The 22473-nt window shown below is 43.9% G+C and overlaps 1 protein-coding gene across 1 annotated transcript in view; it reads right to left on the reverse strand.

The window, feature by feature from the left end:
* The window catches only part of TMEM26 (transmembrane protein 26), a 443778-nt gene that overhangs the window by 123100 nt on the left and 298205 nt on the right, over positions 1-22473 (reverse strand). The window contains exon 2 of the mRNA XM_078640963.1: positions 19003-19081. Coding sequence (XP_078497089.1) covers positions 19003-19081 — 79 coding nt within the window. The remainder of the gene's footprint in view (positions 1-19002; positions 19082-22473) is intronic.

Genomic DNA, 22473 nt, shown 5'->3' on the forward strand with positions numbered 1-22473 from the left:
TTAATGGAGTCAAAGGCTTGTCTCTAATCTAAGGAGATACAGCCCGCGTGTGGGTATCGGCTTGGGGCCTCTGTCATTAGGCCATGTAACTTCCTAATATTCAAATATGTGCTACGGGATGGCAAGAACCCAGTTTGATCAATGTGTATTAATTTGGACAGGGATGGCAATAGCCTATTCGCCAGCACCTTGCTTAGGATTTTATATTCCGTGCTTAGTAGGGACAACGGTCGGTAGTTGGCCATATCTGTGGGATCTCGTCCAGCCTTCGGAAGGGATATTACTAATGCCTGCGCCATTGTACTTGGTAAAGACCCCTTCTCCCATGCTGCTTAATTTAACACCTCCAATTGCGGTACTAGGGATTCTGCATACGTGCTATAGAATTCTCTAGGGAGCCCGTCTATGCCAGGGGTTTTGTTCCGTGGAAGTCCCCTCAGGGCTACTCTAATCTCAGATTGGGTAATGGACCCTGTTAGATCTTTCTGCGGTGAGCCTTGGGTATGTTAGTTGAGAAAGGAAGGCTTCTGTTTGGGATTCCGTGTTACAGTCTATTGCACTGTATAATGCGGTGTAGTAATGTCTAAAGGCTGTGTTAATATCTGCCTGTGTATTAACTGTTATCCCATCTACTGTTGTAATCTCAGGTATAAACACCTTGGGGGGGGGGCATCACGGATTAATTTGGCAAGTAGGGCCCCAGAACTATCTGCTTCAGTGTGTGCTCACCTCATGTAAGCTTGATAGTCGATGACCCGCAGAGACTCCAGAAGCTCTGCATGTTGTATTAGCGCCTCCTGTAGTGGGCCCTTATGGTCATCATTTGTTACAGCCTCCTGTTCCAATTTACAATTGTTGTCTTCCACCTCTATCAAAGTCTTATGGAGTTCCTGTCAGACGCCCACTGTCGTGCTTATCGCTTTCCCCGAATCACTGCTTTAAAAGCGTCCCACTCTATAAGTCTGTTTGTCGCCGTGTTACTATTCTCTGCAAAATAATGTACAATGGTCTCCGAGAGGTCGCTACAGAACCCTGAGTCTTCCAGAAGCTGTGGCCATAACCGCCATGTGGGCACCCTCCCCCATGACACTGTTATCTCCAGTGGGTTATGATCAGAAAATGTTTTTGGTAGGCATGTGGCATTAAGCCTTTGCATTGCTATCCTGGTTGAGCAGTATATCATGTCTATTCTGGTGTGAAGGTCATGCACTGCAGAGTAATAGGAGTATTTCCTATGCGTAGGGTGCCTCATTCTCCAGACGTCACATAACTCCCATTCTTGTGCCCATCTATCCAAGGCCTCAGCTTGTTTGAACACACCCGCTCCATGTAGTGGCAGATGTGACCTATCTAGGGCCATGTCCATTAACACATTGCAGTCTCCTGCCAGCATCCATGGCTGTGATTTCCATCCCGCCAGTGCCCCGCTCACTATGTCCCAGTATTTATCTTGCTCAAAGTTCGGAGCATATACCGTGCCCAATATTACAGGTTGCCCATCTAATGTACCCTTTACAAATATGTATCTCTCTAGTTTTTCCACACTCCGCTCCTGGCTATAAATGGTACTTCGTGCCGTATCCAAATAGTGGTTCCCCTTGCATAGCTGGAGTAAGAGGTGGAAAATATTTGCCCCCTCCACTTCTTACGTAGCTTCGCTACCTCACTGCTTATCATGTGCGACTCCTATAAATATACTACTTGTGCTCTATGGCGCTGTAGCTGCGCATGTATCTTATGTCGCTTTTGTACCGTTCCCATACCCTGCATATTCAAAGTTATTATAGTGTATTTACCCTGCGCAGTCATTGCAACAAGTAGGTAGCTTTAGGGAGATGCGTGTGACGCCTAAGGAAAGCAGCCTATTTTCCCTTTTCCATACTATGAGACTTTCCCCTTCCCTGAACATCCCAATACTCGGTCTGGTCATCCAACTATACTGGACCACACAACTTAACTGAAACAATAAAAACTCAGTGGTCATGCATAGAATGGGATGCGATGAAAGTGGTGGTGAGAGGCGTGTGCATGGGCAGATTCTCGAATGCGAGGACGGCAGTCTTGAATGATCTGGCGAAAGGGGAAGAGGTATTAAGGGGGCTGGAACAGCAAAGACCTTAGCGACCGGACCTACAGGAGCGATTGCTGGAGGCTAAGGAGGTGGTGGCGACTGAGACTGAACGGCTGCGGTGCTATGATTATAAGTTGTACACCATTAAGGTGCACGCGGAACGGGATAAAGTGGGTCCACTCCTTGCCAAGCTTGCTGATCCAGAGCCTAGGGGGTGCCCGGTCATGAGTATAAGAACAGAGGAGGGGGACATAGTCTACTCGCAATCGCCAGTTCTGGCGCGCTTTCAGTCTTATTACACGGGGTTATATGAATGCCAACTAGAAGCGGAGGTATCTGAGATAGATGAATACTTGAACATGATCCCACTACCAGTACTGGATAGCGAGGATGCGAAGGAACTAGGAGGACCCATAACATTGGCCGAAATTAGAGTGGCTATTACCCAGATGGCTAGAAATAAAACTCCAGGGGAAGATGGCTTACCGATTGAATTCTATGCTAAATTTGTTGACATCCTAGCACCCAAATTGTTGGTGGTGTACTCGGAGGCAGGGCAGTTGGGATGCTTGCCTGAGTCAATGAGGGAGGCGCTAGTAGTACCACTGTTGAAACCAGGCAGAGAAGCGTTAGATGTGACGTCTTACCGACCCTTGTCTATGCTGACGGTAGATTATAAGATCTTGAGTCGTATCCTGGCCACCAGGTTACTGCCGCACATGACCACATTAGTGCATAGAGACCAAGCGGGATTTATCCCGACTAGGAATACTTCGATGAATATACGTCGACTGGTCCGGATTTTAGATAGTGCCAGGGCCTCAGCTCATGGCCCCGCGGTGTTAGCAGTTGATGTCGAAAAGGCTTTCGACAGCCTCGAGTGGGAGTACCTAGATGAGGTGTTACTGAAATTCGGAACCGGAGAAGGATTTCGGAGGTGGACAAAGGTGCTTTACTCGTCGGCGAGGGTACGGCTGGGGCCGATTGTATCTTCGGCTTACCCTGTTTGTAGGGGACCGAGGCAGGGCTGCTCACTGTCACCCCTGTTGTTCGCATTGGCGATGGAGTCGCTGGCGGCGCAGGCAAGGACTGGTGCAATGTACAGAGGGATCGCGCAAGGGATAGAGTCGCATTATATATCATTATATGCTGATGATCTGTTATTGTACCTAGCGGACACTGGACAATCCCTAGAGGGAGCAGTGGATATGCTGACTAGATTCGGGCAGCTGTCGGGCCTTCGGGTGAATTGGACCAAAACCTGTGTGTTCCCATTGCGGGCGGGCACGCCCTGTCCCCCGCTGGCGGGAGAAGTGGTGTGGGAGCCCTCCAGCTTCACCTACTTGGGTGTGCGCATCTACCATGAGGCTGCGGACCTATTAGAGGGTAACGTAGGGCGTTGCGTTCGCGCGCTGAAGGGTTGCATGGTTTTTTGGGCCTCCCTCCCTCTGTCGGTGTTGGGTCGAGTAGCATTATTAAAGATGGTGGCACTTCCGCGGCTGCTTTATTATTTTCGGACACTGCCGATATGGATCCCACAGCGGGTCTTTAAAGAACTGAAGGTGTTGCTGACTGGCTTCCTTTGGGGTCATGGATGACGCAGGGTGGCGTTGGGTACCCTGACTAGACCCAAGTTTGAAGGGGGGATGGCAGTCCCCGACTTTGAATTATACTACCTGGCGGCGCAACTGCAGATATTGACGCAACATATTGCTAGAGAATTCAGGGGTCCTGAACGCGAACGTGGTACTGGTATCCAGAGGTATGTCTTGTCTTATATAGTCATGCAACAGAAACTAGATATGAGGGACCTTACGGTGGAGGAAAGGACGCTTAAATTATGTTGGCACAGGAGTCTGAAAAGAGCGAAACAAGACCGGCCGTATGCACCGGAGATACCGCTGGGGATGCTGACCACGCTACCGCATGGTCAGCTGCTGCTAGAATGGGAGGAGTTGGGCTTGCAGATGGTGGGAGATTTGTACATTGATGGGGTATTGGTCCCCTATCGGACGTTGCAGGAGCAATTTGGCCTGCCGGACGGGAATTTTCTACTGCACGCAGCAGTGGTTGCGGCGATGCAGAGGCATTGGAAGGGAAGGCTGATCGAGCCGGAAGCGACCATGGCATGCCAATACGTGGTGATGGCTGCGGGCACTGTTAAAGCCGTAACTTGCCTCCACACTAGAATGTTAAATGAAGGACTGATGCCACTCCTAGCACTGAAGACGCGATGGGAGGACAGCATAGGCAAGCCCATACCGGACACTGTCTGGAGCCATGTTCTGCGACGGACGTGGAAGGGTACAAGGAACGCACGATTTCAGCAGGTGCATTTCTTCATCATCCATAGGGCATACCTGACTCCGGAGAGGATAAAGCGGTACTTTAGGGTGCTTGACGCAATGTGCCCGAGATGCTTGGCACCTGAGGCTGATCTGGATCACCTGTTGTGGGGATGTCCGAGGCTAGGGGCGTACTGGCTTGAAGTGGGGGAACTCCTGAATGCAGTAACGGATAGGGAAGTAGACTTTGACATGGCGGCATGTCTACTGCTCTGGTTCCCTCATACAAAGAAGATGAAACTCACAAGTAAATTTATTGACCTGGGGCTCATGTTGGCTCAGAGAGAGATAACTTGGCACTGGAAGTCTAAAGAAGGCCCGTCAGTGAGGAGATGGATGAATGAGCTGTTGAAATGGTCAGGATGTGAAAGTGTTATCAGAATGCGACAAGCTACCAGAACTGGCAACGAGAAGTGCTTGGAAATGGCGAGAACCTGGGAAATGGTGGTCCAGGCATTGCGTGACTACATGATAGAGGATGACGTGGAGGCACAATGATTAAACAGGGCTCCATGTAGCTCGAGTGACTGCAAGTGACTCCTGATGAGTAACGTGCTCCAGTGATGGTACGGATCACGTGCGCCCGCGTCAGCAGCAGTTGGGGGGGGTGGAGGGAGGGGGAGTGACTTACGAGGGTAGCTAGGCACTGCGACACAGTTTAGGAGAGTACCGGCAGATGGGAAGTAGGGCTGATCCGTGATGAGGAGGGGCTCCCGAGGAACGCAGGCAGGCACCCGGGAAGTAATACTAGGGGGACCCGGGAGGAGGTCTCTAGAGAGACATAGGTGGGACTGCATTGGAGCGGGTAAGAGCTGTTGACGTTATCCCCATTGGATATCTGTGTCTGTTTGACGGTGCATGGAGGGTGGGATTTTAGGGGGGTAAAAGCGGATACTGCATGGTGAAGCTGACCAAACGCCCAGGAGAGGTGGACACTGTGGCATCTTCTTGAGAACAAAAGACTTGGCGCGCCGCCCAGCCTCCGGGATGTGGGCTAAATGGCTGTGTACAACATCTATGTCACTTCAATTTTTTGTGATGCCATAAGTGTACTGGTTGGCCTATTCTGAGGTCTTGTTTCTAATTCTGCAATAAAAATACATTTACAAAAAAAAAAAACTCAGTGGTCATGCATAGCGCCTTTGCCACGTGGGGGACATCGCTAGCGCCCGTCATGTGGTGCACTCTTCTAACAACAATTCAGTTGAGCTTCTACGGGACCTAGGCCTAATCATTAATAAACATTGCACATGTACCTTCAATATTATATACATTTACCAATTCCTATTGCGTAGTTACATAGCTTATACTTGCGGGAACAGTCAGCCATATAAGTCCTTAATGACTTGCGGGGTCGCAGATGGGAACAGAGCCACACCGCCCTCAGAGTCCGATTCGTGCTTTACTTTTTCTTCCGGGAGGTCTTAGCTTCTACTCCCGGAGTAAGCGTAAACTTGCCTGCAGCAATAAGTGCTTCGATTTGTTCTTTTGCACCTGTTGTGTGGTGAGATATTGCCGTGCAGGAGTCCGATGCGTTCATCGGGCACCTCGTCCAGCAGACATCCCAGAGCTCGCCTTCCTCCTAGCAGTCAGGTCTAAGTCTCAAAGTTTCTTCTTTATCGCTATGGAGGAGGAGAGATGTCTTTGGACCAACATTGTGTAGTCGGGGTATAGGGAGATTATGGTGTTCTCAAAATTTATCGGAGAGGACTCACGGGCTTTTTGTAGTAGAATGTCTCTGTTGTGGAAGTTCAGCAGTTTCACAATCAGGGGTCGAGGCGGGGCTCCCTGCTTCGGACGGACAGTAGGTATCCTGTGTGGTCTCTCTATGCAATATTGCGTGGAGAGTTCTTCAATTGGTGACATGGTCCCGGAACCAATGCTCAATATATCTAGTTGCGCCGTTTACTCCACTTTTCTCGGGCAGTCCAATGACGCGGATGTTATTACGTCGGGCCCTCTCTTCTGCGTCTTCCACCCTGTCTAGCAGGGTAGCCACTTGATCCTGTCAACCTGCGACTGATGCGGGACCACCTTCTTCAATGTCGCAGCGTTATCTTTCACTTTATCCGCAAGGTTAGCGTGATCCGCCCTCAATAAGTTAAGGCCCGTAGTTAGAGTACCAATATGAAGTTCTATCGCCTTCCTTGAGTCACGTACTTCCTGTAATATGAGATCCAGCTTATCCACAGGCACAGGCGCTACTGTCTGTGAGGTAGTCTCTAGTCCTGGTTTATGATTCGCAGGGGCCGCCATATCTGGGACAGAATCCGTTTCGCCCTGGTCTTGCTGCTTCACTCCCTTATGGCCCATCATGCAGGTCACTCCAACAGCAGGCTGCATGTGTGGAAAGGGACCCACTTTACAGGGTGCCACTCTTTGGGATCACCTATGCGCCTCCCCAGCACTTTTCACAGCTCCCGCACTATAGCGCCACTGCCCTCTCTCCGTACTCACGCCACTCAGAGTCACTCGGCGTACCGTCTTGCACTTTGTCTCCCACTGCGCGGTATATCTGACATTGCAGCCACCCTGTTGCACCACGGGTCGGGGAGCCTCAGTTCATCCACAGTGGCCACGCAGTAGCTGTAATCCTTGTAGTTAGGGCTCTAGTGCCTTTACTGCTGCGTCATTCACATTCTGTGCCCCCTATAGCAGACACCAATAACGCGTCAGGTCCCGGCAGCCCAGGGGATCCCATGCCTCACTGGCCCACTAGTGTCCACCAGTGGCCACTGACCACCTGTCCTACCACAGTCATGCACGAAGGCCTCGCATGTCCGCCTCCGGCCCTACTTGAGCTGTTCCCAACAAATCCTGGGCTATTTATCAACGTTTGCCCACTCCAGCAGTGCCACAGGGGGTATTCCGCTCTCTGCACTCCTTACAGGCAATCCAGTTTCAGGCACAGACACTTCCAATGAACACTGCCGCCATTCGCCTCGCGGCGCCCAGCGCGGCTCAACCAGGGGACACAAATCACTCCCTTGTCGCATTCAGGGGTCTCCGTATGGGTACTTGGTCCCACTTCACTTTCGGCTCATACCTTCAGTGCGTGTATTTCTGCCATGCACCGGGACTACGTGGGGGACACCGCCTGTAGTGCTCCACTTACACGCCTTTCTGCGGTGTCAGAGGGCAGGCTGCTCCTCGTCACCGGCTTCGCGTAGCCGCTGAGCTCGCCTCGCCGGTACGCCGCACACGTTGTGTCCTCCTCGCGGCACCTGCTGCCACGTCTCCACATAGTTTCGCTCGGCAGCAAGGCAGTCCCGATCTCGCCGTTGTGCCCTCCAAACGCAGCTGAAGTCACACCACCTCATGAGCACCGGGATCTTTTGTCTAAGTTCCCGTTCGGCCTTTCATGCTTAGCTGTCTGCTGCGCCATGAGGCCTCCAGGCACACCACTTCAGCAGCGTTCGATATTACGACTTCTCAGTGGTACCGGGTCATCTCAGTTGTCCCTGCTGTGTACCCACACACTTTTATGGCGCTCCAACAGTGTTTAGGCCGTGCATGCCAGGATTATGTCGGCCCAGGTCTGGAGCTCCTCTAAAGGACAGCCACCAGGCTTGGCTGCTAGCCACGCCCCCCCATTCAACACACCTTTGTAGGTAAAACGTCTTACTTCACAATCCTAAAGTGGACTTCATGAAGTAAAGCGTCTATTTTCCTTATAGGATTCAGTCCAGGCTTGACTGGATCCTAAAGTACCCCTAAACCCTTTTACAATGTCAGCTCAACATGTTGCCAAACAAGTAGTGTACGCCCATGTAGGATTGCTCGGGATGGAATCTTAACATCTTTTTTCGTTCTGAAAATGAGACCCAGTGTTGCACTTTTAAATCATGATCTGCTATTGCACATATGAATATTATACCCTTGCAGCAGCAAAGCTAGCCTACTTCATAGCATCCTTCTGGGACACTTCATTCCTTTTCTCTGCATCTATGTGTGATTTCATGGAGCTGATAAATTGTTGTTTAGGGAATCACTCAGTTCAATTTAGATGATGACAGAGTGTTGATGTTAAGAGTCAAATTCAGGGATCTTGCAGGTGTTGAGAGTGAAGACTGAATCATTCAAAAGACTGCTTCAGCCATGCATCTATGGACATATTTTTAAGTTTCCCTGCCAGAAGCAGGAAATCTGTCACTGATGGTTTCATCTTCAGAATGGGTCTCAGCAGCTTCTAGTTTCTAATGTGCTCAATGACATGTTTGAGTTGCCTGAGGCTCTCTGTAGTAAAGACACTGAGAGGCAGTTCACTGCCCTCACTGCCCTCCAAACACAAGGGAGTGGAGCATTACACCTGGCTCATCAAGGGCCAGATGTAGGTAATTGCATTTTACCGATTCTTAAATACCGAATTTTCCAGATTCGGTATTTATGAGTCTGTAAATGCAATGTAGGTAAAAAATCGGTATTTTTTACCGAATCGGTACAAATCGGAATCGGTCATTCGGTATTTACCGAATCGGTATTTACCGAATCAGTATTTCCCATTCAATCCAATCGGCCTTTTGGCCCATTGGAATGAATGAGAAATACCGATTCGGTAAATACCGATTCGGTAAATACCGAATCCGAAACCAAAGAAAAGTGAAACTGATTCAGGCAGCCAATCAGGTGCCACCACCCTCCCCCTCACTACCAGGAAGTGGCTACACAGGCAGCTGCAACTAATTAGAAGCTTCTGGAGAGGCAGTTGGAGCTGAGCTGAGACCCTGGGCAGCAGAAAGAGTTTTGTGCACTTTTAAATTAGAAAAATGGCAAGCAGCACAGACAAAGATCAGCCAGAGAGGAAGAGGAAACTGAAATTCAGCAGCATGGAGCTGCAGGTCCTTGTTGAGGAGGTAGTGAAGGAGTACAGAAAGCTGTTTGGCAGGCAGTCCCTCACTGTGGCTGAGTCTGCAAAAAGGAACATTTGGCTGCACATTCAAGATAAAGTTAATGCAGTCGGAGTGACTCCTAGAGACACAGAGGACCTTAAAAAAGGTAGTACGACCTCAGGAGCCTGACAAAAAAAAAATGTCTGAACACCACAAGCAGGCAAGCAAAACTGGTGGGCAAACTGGAATGTGGGTGCCATCAATGCAACCGATGACGTTGGGGAAGTGCACTATTTGATAGAACCCTGGCTTTGTCTGGAGCAATTCTGCGTGCGTTTCAGGAAAGGTGATGTAGTGACGCATTCGCTGAATCATGGCCTCTAGGAACTTCCTAAAGAAGCGGGACAGGCAGCTCTGGGATACCCCACCTACCGCAGCAATGACACTGTGGTAACTGCCAGAGGCAAGCAGGTGTAGGCTACACAGCACCTGAACATGGGGTGGGATGGCGTGTGCCCTTGGGGTTGGATGCTCAAAAAGTGGGTGCAGGTCCCTGATCAAGTCCAGGATGGTTTGGGGATGTAGCCTGTACCTTTGTTGTATCTCTGCATCAGTGAGTTAGAATAGGGTATTCCTCTGTCTGTAGACCTGCTCCTCCCTTCTCCAGACCCTCTCTCCTTCTGCCTGTAGCCGTAGCTGCCTCGCAATCACATAGAATGCTTCCATTCTGGTCAAACTGTTGCATTTTGGGCCGTTTTTTATAGCCTGCACCTGGTTACCACCTGCTTTCAATCCATGGTAAATACAGACTCTTAAATACCGATTTTCATGCAAAATCGGTATTTTAGAGGTTACCTACATCTCAAAATGCATTTTTACCATTTCTTATTTACCGAATTGGTAAATTTACCGATCGGTAAAGTTTCCGATTCGGTAAAGTTTCCGACTCTGTAAATTTACCAAATCGGTAAATTTACAGATTCTGTAGTTTTTTGAGCCCCTACATGTCGAAATGCAAATACCGGTCGGTAACGGCCGAAAATCGGTATTTTCGGCCGTTACCGACCGGTATTTGGCGACCTACATCTGGCCCCAAGACTCTTATCAGCTTCACATACGGTTTGAACACCACTGTTGTAAAAAAGGAACACATCAGCGAGGCTTTCATATATGTTGTTTTCCACTGTCAATTGTATTGTCCTTGACTAATTTGTGGCTCATTGTTATCTTTGTGTATCCTAGTGGCTAACTGCAGGCTTTGAAGGTCACAACTTCCCTTTGTTGCAATATTCTGCTTCTTACAAAAATATGAGCATTTGTCAAAGTTCCTTCTGGAAAACTGAATTCTGGATGTAAGTTTAATTTACTGCTCAGTGCAAGCACTAGAAGTTGGCTGGTTCTTCTTATTCGTGATCAGATCCAGTAAGTTATTTTCATTCTGGCTCTTATGACTCTAAAGTCCATTCAGGATGAAAACAGTCTGCTCACTTCTGCTGAACAGAATGTAAGAACTCATTGTCATCTCTGACTAATTTAAGTTATCATCAAAGGCACATTCTTGGCTATCCCATCCGGATTGAGAAACTTGATCTGAAAATTCAACAATTATTCCAGACTTCCTTTTTTCAAGTTGATAGAAAGATACTTATGATGTTTCATTTAACATTGCAAGGGGTAGATGAGAACAACATATACAGAGAATGTAAGCAGGTGTCCAATCTCATATTTCTTAACTATTATTTGCTAATGTTATGGAAATTGCTTACAACCATTCAACTGGTGAGAGTTAAATTAATGACTAATTAGATGGAGTATATAGGAGATCAGATTGAACCTAGGGTATTATATATTTGGAACAAGATCTCGTCAAGTGGGATTTTAGCCCACTGCTTTTTTACACTAAATGTAACAAAATGTAGAAAACACATTGCAATTAACACATAAGTAGTTGTTGCTAACATTGATCTCCTGTGAAGAACAGCATTTTAGTATTGTGATTATACTGTGATTCAAAGGACACATGTTCCTCTCCTTTGGAACTTTTAGCAAGGTGGTACAATAATTTGAAAGACAGCAAGAAAGATATCACACTTAACAGAAAAATAAAAAAAATAACATTTTCCAAACTAATTTTACAGTGTTGCTCTCCTTCATCTATAGTTAGAAAACTGTAGGAAATACACAAGCTAACAATTTATTAAGATGTAAGCCATTAGCTTTATGTGTGTCTTGTTATATAGTTAAACCATTCCCAACAAACGTTTGGAAAAATGGTGGCAAAAGGTTGTATTTATTTCTTGCAATTTCACAAAATGGCTATGTAACTGTAGGCATTACAGGTAGTTAAAAAGACCTGGGTATGAACGTCTATAGGCATCTTCTTTTAATTTTTTTAACATGACCCTTCCAAGAAGCTCTTCACTGTTGCAAGGTGAAGGGTGGACAAAGCAGGCGTTGTACATGCTTTGTCCAATTCTCGCAACCACAAGTCGTCAACAGTAGAGTTAGATTAAAAAAAGGACCCACGACACACACATCATTTTACAGAGATCTCACAGAATCAAACAGCAGGTAGATTACACAAATTGTACATGCTAAGGCCTCCCATGGCATTAGAGTTAACATCATAAAAACCGTTAACAGTATTGATGATGAAATGCTTCCATGTGAGTCATGAAATAACAGCCATAGATGTAACTGCCAACTGGAACCAACACACCAAGATTAGACATAAGCCTCCTAAACCCATCTTGAAGTATAACTCAAATATCAGTTTTCAATATAAGGCAGAAGAAATACAATAATTTTGTCTCCAAGCATCAGCTTTCCAGTTTCAGGACACCCACACAATCTGCTGTCAAACAAAAACGTTTTCTTTTGTATAAATAAGCTAACTTTTGTCATCATCATCCTCATCAATACTTTTTGTTCGCTACATTTCTGTAGCATAAAAGCCCTTAAAATACAATTCCACAAACAGTTCATGATGATGATAAAATGTAAACAACTCATATAAAAACTCAAGGATATTTTGCATCCAATAACTCAATACAGATCTCTTTGACACAGTCATTATATGATTAAAAACATACAGGAAGAATAAAACAGGGCACAACCATGTATAAAAGCCAATATCAGATCACCTCAGTGATAGTGCACATTTAAGCAAATTAGGAACTTGACAGATAAAATGCACCGCATAACAGAGGACTATGTTGTTTTTGTAAAAACAACAAAGCTGGTCTGCAGCGCCTAAATTTTTAATTTTTAAGAAGGGGTAGTAAAAGAAAAATGTTTGGATATCTTAGAATGTCCAAAAGAAAATAATGTGCAAAGTAGATTGGGAGAAAATCCTATCACATGGTCAAGTGCTCGGACCCGCTAAAGCATAACCATTAGGAGAATAATCTACCATAAACTGTAGGAAGTGAAAACAGAATTGAGTCAACACGTACCAGTGTTGTGCATTCTGAATTGAGGATAAATAAGTTGGAAGGCCCTCTTGAGTATGCACCAAATTGTAAGCAATTACCAATGGTTTGAATGTATCCTCCTCCAATCTTTTCTACCTGGCTTTATTCATATACAAGGGCTTTAAGGTCACCTTATTAATACTCAAGCATGAGTCAGGTTCCCTATATAATTCAGGGAGCCCCATCTCCTCACAGATGGACTTAACTTTTGCAAGCCAGGTCATATTAAGGGTGGCATGCAGTTGCAAGCCGTCCTTCAGAATCAACGTATTTAAAACTGTATCCTCTCCAAATGAAGTACCATAATAACAAGAGTGCAAGACTGATTTTATCCTTTTTTTTTGGTCCTCATAGATGCCACCAGATAATGTCAACTCTAGATAGGCTTTCTCCAGGCCACTAGCACAAACCAGCTGTTTCCTCCCTGGGGTCTGTGGATAGCCAGTGGAGATCGCCCAGAGGAAGGTCTTTTCCTGATCCAACTCCCATTCACGATGTAACTTGCCACTTTGGGAGGACAGGACCACTAACCTCTGGCATAATCATTGGACTCATTGGAGGTTATCGCTCAGCCCATGCATTTAAGGCAAACCAGATCTTATTGGCGCTTTCCCCACCGCACAACATATCTAAACGACTAACCGCCATGATGTTTCTTAGACAGTCTGCAAATCTGGTGGGGTTTACAGACTTCCACTCCCTACAAATCTCTCTCCTAGCAATAACAATAACATAGCAAATAAACTGTAGGGTACAATTTCGAGTATCATAATCTGGGGGGAGACCAAAAAGAATCAATCTTGGACTACAAGTGATTGGGGATAGTACAACCTCTTCTAAGAACTCACACACCTCACTCCAGTGGCTCCTAATGTCCGGGCAATCAACAAACATATGTCTGTCATCCGCAGCTGGAAACTTACATCTTGGACAGAAGTATACTTCAGCTGAAAGCTTAGATAGTTTCGCTGGAGTCCAATAAACCCTATATAGTGTAAACAGGTGGTTTCTTTTGAGATTGGATGGTTTTATAATTTTTTGGGAGAGTGTGAATGAGTCCGTCCAAACCTTCAGTACCTCCCCTGCGTTCAGGCCTGGAAGATTATCCCATAACTTGATGGTTTCAGCTCCTAGATTGTCTTTAGCTCCCACAAATATATTGTACCGATGTGCAACCTCACCCTTCCATCCCCTGCCCCTATCGATGAATTCCAAGAGAGGGATCTCCTCATCATTGGCCCAGCGCTGCCTCCCCCACCAGGAGGACAACGGATAAAATGTAAACCTTGTGATAGAGCCCTCTGTTAAGTTCGAAAGGAATTCCCAGCTTAATAGTGTCGAGTTGCTACACAGGTCCCCCCATTTTATAATACCCGCCGCTCTCAGTGGGAGAGCCAGTCGATCTAATAGGCAGTCTGGTGTACCTGGGGAGTCCCATATTGGGGCTTGGGAATGGTAGTAGGGTATATCAAGAATTTTACGTATTGATTGCCAGATGTTAAGTGCTGTTTTTAAGAGCTGACTGATTTTATCCTTGATTAAACTGCTTAACCGCAGCGCGAATTCTGCCGCGGTGCAGCGGTTTGAGCAAGTGGGTGGGGCCGCGTCAGCCAACGGACACGCGCAGCACTACGGAGGTGGTGCTCGCGACAGCTGTTGGCTGACGGGCGCAGCGAAGGGGATAGGGGGGACAAAGTTCATAATATTATTATTGGAACAACTACGAGGAACTGTCAATAGATTTTTCTTTTTTAAATGCAGTTTCTATCCTCTGAATTCCTTGTACATTCACCATACCCCAACTACCCGCCCCATAAGTGGCAATCGCTGCACATTTACTGGCATATATATTTAATAGCTCCCTGATCAGCTTAGAGTCCAGTCTTTTTGTAAATATTTGAATACTATTTATTGGCTGTACAAACATAGACATCCTATTGGCTGTCATAGGTTTCCATATATATTTATTATCTACTGTGAGATATACGAGAAAGGAGTAGGCTCACAAACTTTAGCACTATTAATAATATGGACTGGTCTTTTACTTGGCCTTGCCCCGCAAATCATAGTGAAAGTTTTGTTTTCATTCACAAGTCATGCATAAACACTATGTAATCATCAATCAGGCCTTTCCCCGTTCTAGCAATTAAAACTGTGTCATCCGCTTATAAAGGTATGGGGAGAGACCCAATATATGATATATCTCGTCCTTTTCTTCTATACAATATCTCTACTCTGTTCATGTACAGAAAAGGGGTGAGTACGCACCCTTGTCTTACGCCCCTTCTAATTTTAAAGTGCTCAGTGCATTCGCCGTTTTGCCCATAACAGAATAACAGACACATGCATTGGCATCCCTCTACAATTGTCTTATAAAACTAATTATGGCCTCATCTACACCTAACTCAGCCATAATGGACCAGAGTTTTGAATGGGATACACAATCAAAAGCTGCTGATAGATCCATGAAAGAGAGAAATATTGTGCCAATTTTAAATTTCCCTATAAGTAATGACAAATTAAAACCTTGAAAGAGCGTGCCCAGTCATTTTTAAGCCACATTGGATGTCTGTTAAAATGTTGTTCTCAATAGCCCAATCCTCTATTCTGTGCAGTAAAATACGCTCCATCACCTTTACTGTTGAATCTTAAAGGGATATGGGCTTATCGTTTTTTGGCACCGGGTCAATGCCTTTTTTTAAAATTAGACATTTTCTTGGGGGAGGGGGAGCCTTAGCGATAGCAATAAAACATTAGTGAGCAGTAGTGCCCATAGATCTTTTTATTTGGTTATTGAACAGCGTGTATAATATACAGTAGGCCCCCTATTAGGGGCCAAGGCGGGCATCAAGGATCACAAACGGTACAAGCATTTTCCATAGAGTAAAGGAACATCCCTTGGAACTTCCCACCACCCGCATCCCCTTTCCCCCCACGGAACTGTAAAAGGTACTGTGACCTCAAGGAAGCATATCATCACATGTTACAGTTTTACAACAAGTGACAGTCCAAAGGTTAAACAGAGCAAGAGCATCGGTTACAGCGTCTATTGCAAATCAGGGTTTCCCAGAAGGTACACAGATAGCGGAGCACAGAAGTCTTTAGGGCGTGAAGTTTCGGCAATTCCTCGGCATAGATCCCAAGTTGTTCTTTGCAGTAAAATAAATCATGGACCCACTTTTTCAATGTTGGGATGAGTTTAGACCCACAGCATTGCGCCACCGCCCTCTTAGCCAGTAAGGTCGAAACAGCCACCAGTCTGCGGTTGCGGGGTTTAAGATCCTTTGCCCAGCCTAATAGGCAAACCTCAGGAGTACATAGCACAGGTTCTGATACGTTCGTAAGCATATTCATGACCTTACTCCAAGAAGTGTATATTCCCCTGCAATTCCATGCGAGGTGCAAAAAATCTGCATCTCCCTGCCCACAGCGAGCACAGCAAGCGCTCTCCTGCAGAGCAAAGCGCATCAGTTGAATCCGGGTATAGTATAACTGGTGCAGGTATTTAAAATGGATGATGCGGAGGTTACAATTTGCTGTTAGGCGGCCAGTCAGGGAACAGCAGAACTTCCACACATCCAGGGACAATGAAGTCCCCAGTATCGCCACCCATTTTTTATATGAAGGTGAATCAAGCTGTTCTCTTTCCCTAAGGGACGCATTATATAACCTCGTGATCAGACCTCTGCGATCCTCACCTGCTAACACCGCCTGCACACCGACAACAGCTTGTGTTCAGCCACGTAATCAGGATAGATGGTTCTGATCGCCTGACGCACATGCACATAAGTGAAACCAAGCATCAAACCCCGGTCCCTATGTCAGAGAGCGACCTAAAGTGCCCATAGATCATGAGGAACATAAATACATCCAGTGGGACCCCATCTGGGCACAGGGCCTTGCCCATACTACTGTCTTTCAGTGCCCTATGCACTTCCCCTAAATGAAAACTCAAAGTGGTAATCTGCCCTGCGGGGCCCCTGGCCATCTTCCGAAGGGTCCTGATTCTTGTTCTGAATAGTGTATATACAGGTGAAATGTTCCAACTACTTATCTTTATGAATATGGACAGCCATAGTGGGGTCGGAGGATTCCTTAAAGTAAGAGGGATTACGTTTGTCTTGAAATGCCAGCTGTTAATTTCCAGTAAATAAATGCTTGGCACGTTAAAACCAGTTTGCTATTTTCACCTGGAGCTCATATTTACTTCAGCCACACCTGTAGAGTTTCTAACTTTTCAAACTTATTTATCATGCCATTCGACAGGTATTTTTACCACCATTACCCCAGGGCCAACATTATTACACTGACAACCAGAATTATGCTACTAATGCTCACAATATATTTGGCATAGGCATCATTATGCGAAAGCCACCAAAATGTCATGGATTGCTGCAGTAATGTCAAGAAGGCCCTTAATATGGTAAAGAAGACCTTTGTAATACCAAGTACCATGACCTCCATTATCCTGAGACTGCTGCCAACATGTCAGTGATGGGCATCGCTATGCTGAGCTGTCAATATGGCATTTTTGGCTAATGGGGGTGCACATTGTTGCCACAGCCAGCATTATGCCAGAGCCCTTTGCAAATCCCCTGAATACCCCAACAGAGGTGATAGCACTTTAGCAGGGACAGGCTCCAGAAGCTGTTAAGATTGTAAGCTTATCGACTTCAGGTCCCTAACTCCTCTGTTCATGGCTGAGAGTGTGAAGCAAAAAAAGGGGAGGAGGGTTTATATGGGCAGTCCTTTCCTCACTGTAGTGTTTTCTACATGCACAGTGCAAGTTGAAAGTTGAAAGAGGATGATGGCTTAGGTGCCCTCCAGCTTCAGGCAGTGTGCATGCGCAAGAATGTCATTAATTATGACAAGAGTTTGTGTTCAGATCCTCCGCTTAGCTAATCACAGACTGTGATATAAATGCCCTAATTAGCCAGCCACCACTGTTCATAATGAGAAATGACATTGATACACTTTCACTGACAAAGTAGTTTGATTTCTTTAGGCAGCAGAACTTTCTTTTAGTCATGCCCATGTCTGCTATTAAACTCTTCCAGTAAAATTTATTTAAAATGGGGTATGATGTTTGTAAAGAAGCATGAGTTCCCACGCCATCTGGACAAATTCCGAATTTCTACACAGTGGACACATTTACGGTAGAGGTTTTGTACCAAGGTGTACATTCCAAAGGGGATGATAGACAGAGTGTTGAACATTGCAAGCACTCACCCCCAGTCAACTGATCTCCGTCCATCATCCCCTTTGGTTTTGCTTTGTTTGCCCTAAGTTGGCATGCCCAGACGTGGGTCCCTTGCTCACGTTGCCCCTGAATTCAAGATAGCCTGGCTGATGACGGCTGATTAGCCAGAAACCGGTCCCAGGATGCTTGTTTACGGTCCTGGGAAGACATGGCTTGGCAATTCAGGCTGGACTGTTCCCATGAGGCACAGGGTCAGACTGATTTGCATATGGCCATGTCTGAACTTGGGTGGCAGAGTGAGCTAAAGAATAATGATGGATTAAACCCAGATCACTTTACTGGAGGTGAGTGCTTGCAAAGTTCAAAACTCCGTCCATCATCACCTTTGGTTTTGCTTTGTTCGCCCCATAATATTAACACATGCTATTCCACAGTATAGTATTACATAACATTACAGTAGAACATTATAATGTTGGAAACTCTATAAAATACAATGGAGTGGCTCATGGCTAATAATTGCTATAAAAGCCTTCTGCTCCAACATTACAATGTTTGTCTTTCTGTTTCTCCATTTTAAATTAGAACAGTCTGGTTTCAGTGGGTGTAATATTTATATAACCTTATAACTCTTTAGTCGCGGGATACACTGTTTGTTATAAGCCATCTCCTTCGTTAAAGGCCCGCATGTGTGGCTGGGGCCTGTAACTTAGGTTTACGATTTTTAACAAATGGTACAGTCCTCTAAAGCTGTTTTTTTGCTATATGAGGTAATGCCACACTCTCATAAACAAGCAAATAGTAGTTTGACAAACATTTTTATGCAAATGTGTTGTGATGAGTTGCTCAAAAGTGCAATTATGAAAGTAAATTCTTCATCTTGATTCACAGAATACCATTAGGTGGAATTTCAAGCTTGAAATTTGTACACAGCAGCATAAAACCTGCCAATGAGTTGGATTTTCTGCATGTTTAAATTTAAATAGGAAATGACGCAGAGAAGATTTATCTGCATAGAACAGTATTTCCCCCACCTTATGTAAAAAACAAATACCTGTATATTTAACTATATTATTATAAAAAATACCTCAGGGATGTAATTAATTTCTAGAAGCCACAGCGATGGGACCACACTGATCAAGTATAAGAAGATTGCTGGCGAAAACCTGTTAACAAAAACAAAATGAGAATAAAATTATGTATGCAAAAATATATGTAAGGGGGGACATTTACAATACATACATACACATTCATTAAATGCAGAATGAAGGATCATCAGGGCAAGATTTTATAGTGTTAATTCTGACCTCTGGTAACTTTAAATTAAATATTCCAATTTCATTGTGGTTCCTTTATTCTATGTGAAGGCCTATTTAGAAAGTGACCCAAATTCCCTCTTTTGAGGGCAACTCCAATTAGACAAACTGAAAACCACAGGCACTTTCAGGCTGGGTCAAATCAAATTTGCATTCTATCTTGCATTACATTTAAGATTGGGTTCTGGAATACAGATTTGTTGATTCTATGTGAAAAAATAGACTGGAAATATATAAGTTCGAAAAATGTATACATAAAGCAAACACACATCCCCCCCATCAAAAAGCTGATCCTTTTTAGTTCTTAAATATACCCATATTCACTATCTACCTTTTTAAAAAAAAAGAAATTTTATTAGCATAATAATTTTTTCGAGAAAATCCACAGTACACCACATGTGATAAAATATACATAATCAGTTTGATATTCGAGGGTATCACATCTTAGGGCGCAATTATGATGTTGTTTAGAAGGCCTCTGAAGCGGATTTGGCTTTCTCGGATCTGATTCGTAGCCCTTGTTTCCGACAGAATCGTACACAGGTCCGAACGACCAAGTATGATGTGAAAATCGCGTACGTGTTGACCGAATCCTTTCCGGACCCGAACCGCTCCGTACGACTCGTTCGTAGCCGAATAGTGCTGCACAAATGAGCCGAATTCTGACCAAGCAAGTACGATGCATGATTCAGACAGCTGCTTCACCTCAGTCTCAGCAAGACCAAACAGCTTTTGGAAGCGTACGTTGGGGGGGGCGTAGCAGGTCCCCCTTCTCCTGGGGCTCTCTGAATCTGTCATAGGGGTGTGCCAATGGGTCCCCCCGATCCAGGCATGCACAGTGTGTGCCCGCCGCAGGGTGTACGGTTTTCTCCACCCAAGCCTTTTCTGCTATCGGAGCCTGCGTACGCGTCTGTACACGGGCTCCCATAGAGTTCAATGGGAGTCCGAGCGAACCGCGTCCGTAAGGATATGGCAGCATGTTACTCGCTCGTTGGGACTCCCAGAGCGCATTTTGCTCGGAAAGCCCTCCGGGTCCAAGTCGTAAGGAGAGCTTTCCAAGCGAATCATCTTTAGACATCTTATGCATTACACTATCCAGTCAACAAGATGACATAGTATTTAATTGATTCTTTTTCTAAACCTGAAATTATGTTAGCTTCATTTTTATGGTTGTGGTTATACCTGTGCTGTCTATGTTGGTGTACAGTCATAATATCGAGTCTTTTATTTCGACTGGACAGAATATCGAGTAAAAAATATAGAATGGACATAATATCGACTAAACATAATATAGACAACAAAAATATCGACTAGAGAAAATTAATATCGAATAGAATGGACATAATATCGAATCAAAAATATAGAATGGACATAATATCGACTAGACATAATATAGACAACAAAAATATCGAATTTAAGGTAAGTTAATAATAATTTTTATTTTTTGTGTAATATAAGTCTGTAGCGGGTTGTGGGTTTATAGGGGAATAGGGTGGGAAGTAATTTAATTCTAATTAATTAAATATGTTAATTTATTTATTGATATATATTTAGAATTAATTGTTAATTAATTATTAATTGGTAATTAATTAAAATATAATTGGTAATTAATTATAATTGATTAATTGATAAATATTTTAATTTTAGTAATTTATTTTCTGTAGCGGGTTGTGGGTTTATAGGGGAATAGGGTGGGAAGTAATTTAATTAATTAAATATGTTAATTTATTTATTGATATTTATTTAGAATTAATTGTTAATTAATTATTAATTGGTAATTAATTAAAATATAATTGGTAATTAATTATAATTGATTAATTGATAAATATTTTAATTTTAGTAATTTATTTTCTGTAGCGGGTTGTGGGTTTATAGGGGAATAGGGTGGGAAGTAATTTAATTATAATTAATTAAATATGTTAATTTATTTATTGATATTTATTTAGAATTAATTGTTAATTAATTATTAATTGGTAATTAATTAAAATATAATTGGTAATTAATTATAATTGATTAATTGATAAATATTTTAATTTTAGGGTTCAGGGTCAGTTTTCAGTTTTTGGGTAAAGGGGTATTTTTAGGGTTCAGGGTCAGTTTTCAGTTTTTGGTTAAAGGGGTATTTTTAGGGTTCAGGGTCAGTTTTCAGTTTTTGGGGTAAAGGGGTATTTTTAGGGTTCAGGGTCAGTTTTCAGTTTTTGGGGTAAAGGGGTATTTTTAGGGATCAGGGTCAGTTTTCAGTTTTTAGGTAAAGGGGTATTTTTAGGGTTCAGGGTCAGTTTTCAGTTTTTGGGTAAAGGGGTATTTTTAGGGTTCAGGGTCAGTTTTCAGTTTTTGGGTAAAGGGGTATTTTTAGGGTTCAGGGTCAGTTTTCAGTTTTTGGGGTAAAGGGGTATTTTTAGGGTTCAGGGTCAGTTTTCAGTTTTTGGGTAAAGGGGTATTTTTAGGGTTCAGGGTCAGTTTTCAGTTTTTGGGGTAAAGGGGTATTTTTAGGGTTCAGGGTCAGTTTTCAGTTTTTGGGGTAAAGGGGTATTTTTAGGGTTCAGGGTCAGTTTTCAGTTTTTGGGGTAAAGGGGTATTTTTAGGGTTCAGGGTCAGTTTTCAGTTTTTGGGTAAAGGGGTATTTTTAGGGTTCAGGGTCAGTTTTCAGGTAAAGGGGTATTTTTAGGGTTCAGGGTCAGTTTTCAGTTTATGGGTAAAGGGGTATTTTTAGGGTTCAGGGTCAGTTTTGGGTTTTTGGGGTACAGGGGTACTTTGTAAAAATAAAGTAAAATTACATTTAAATTAAATTTATTTAATAGAATTAAATTATATTAAATTATATTATAATATTTTTTATTAATTTATATTCAAAAAATTATTATATACTTACCAATACTTACGTTGTAATGGTATGCGTTGTAAAGGTATATGCGTTGTAAAATCTTGCGTTGTAAATGTATGCGTTGTAAAAGTTTTTGCGTTGTAAAAGTTTTGTTGTAATGGTAGGCGTTGTAAAAGTATGCGTTGTAACGTCATACATCCCTGAAGTGGGAATAGTAATTTTAACCTCTACGCTATCCAGCGCTTTCCCTACTGTTGCACCCACTGGAGTGGGAGTAGTAAATTTTACCTCTACGCTATCCAACACTTTTGCTAATGTTGAACTCACTATAGTTGTAACAATAAATTTTAAACATTTTCTAAAATGTTATATATGTTTATTTAATAATATGTTTATATATATATATATATATATATAT

This window comes from Lissotriton helveticus, chromosome 5_1 (genome assembly GCF_964261635.1).
Source record: "Lissotriton helveticus chromosome 5_1, aLisHel1.1, whole genome shotgun sequence".
Lineage (NCBI taxonomy): Eukaryota > Metazoa > Chordata > Amphibia > Caudata > Salamandridae > Lissotriton > Lissotriton helveticus.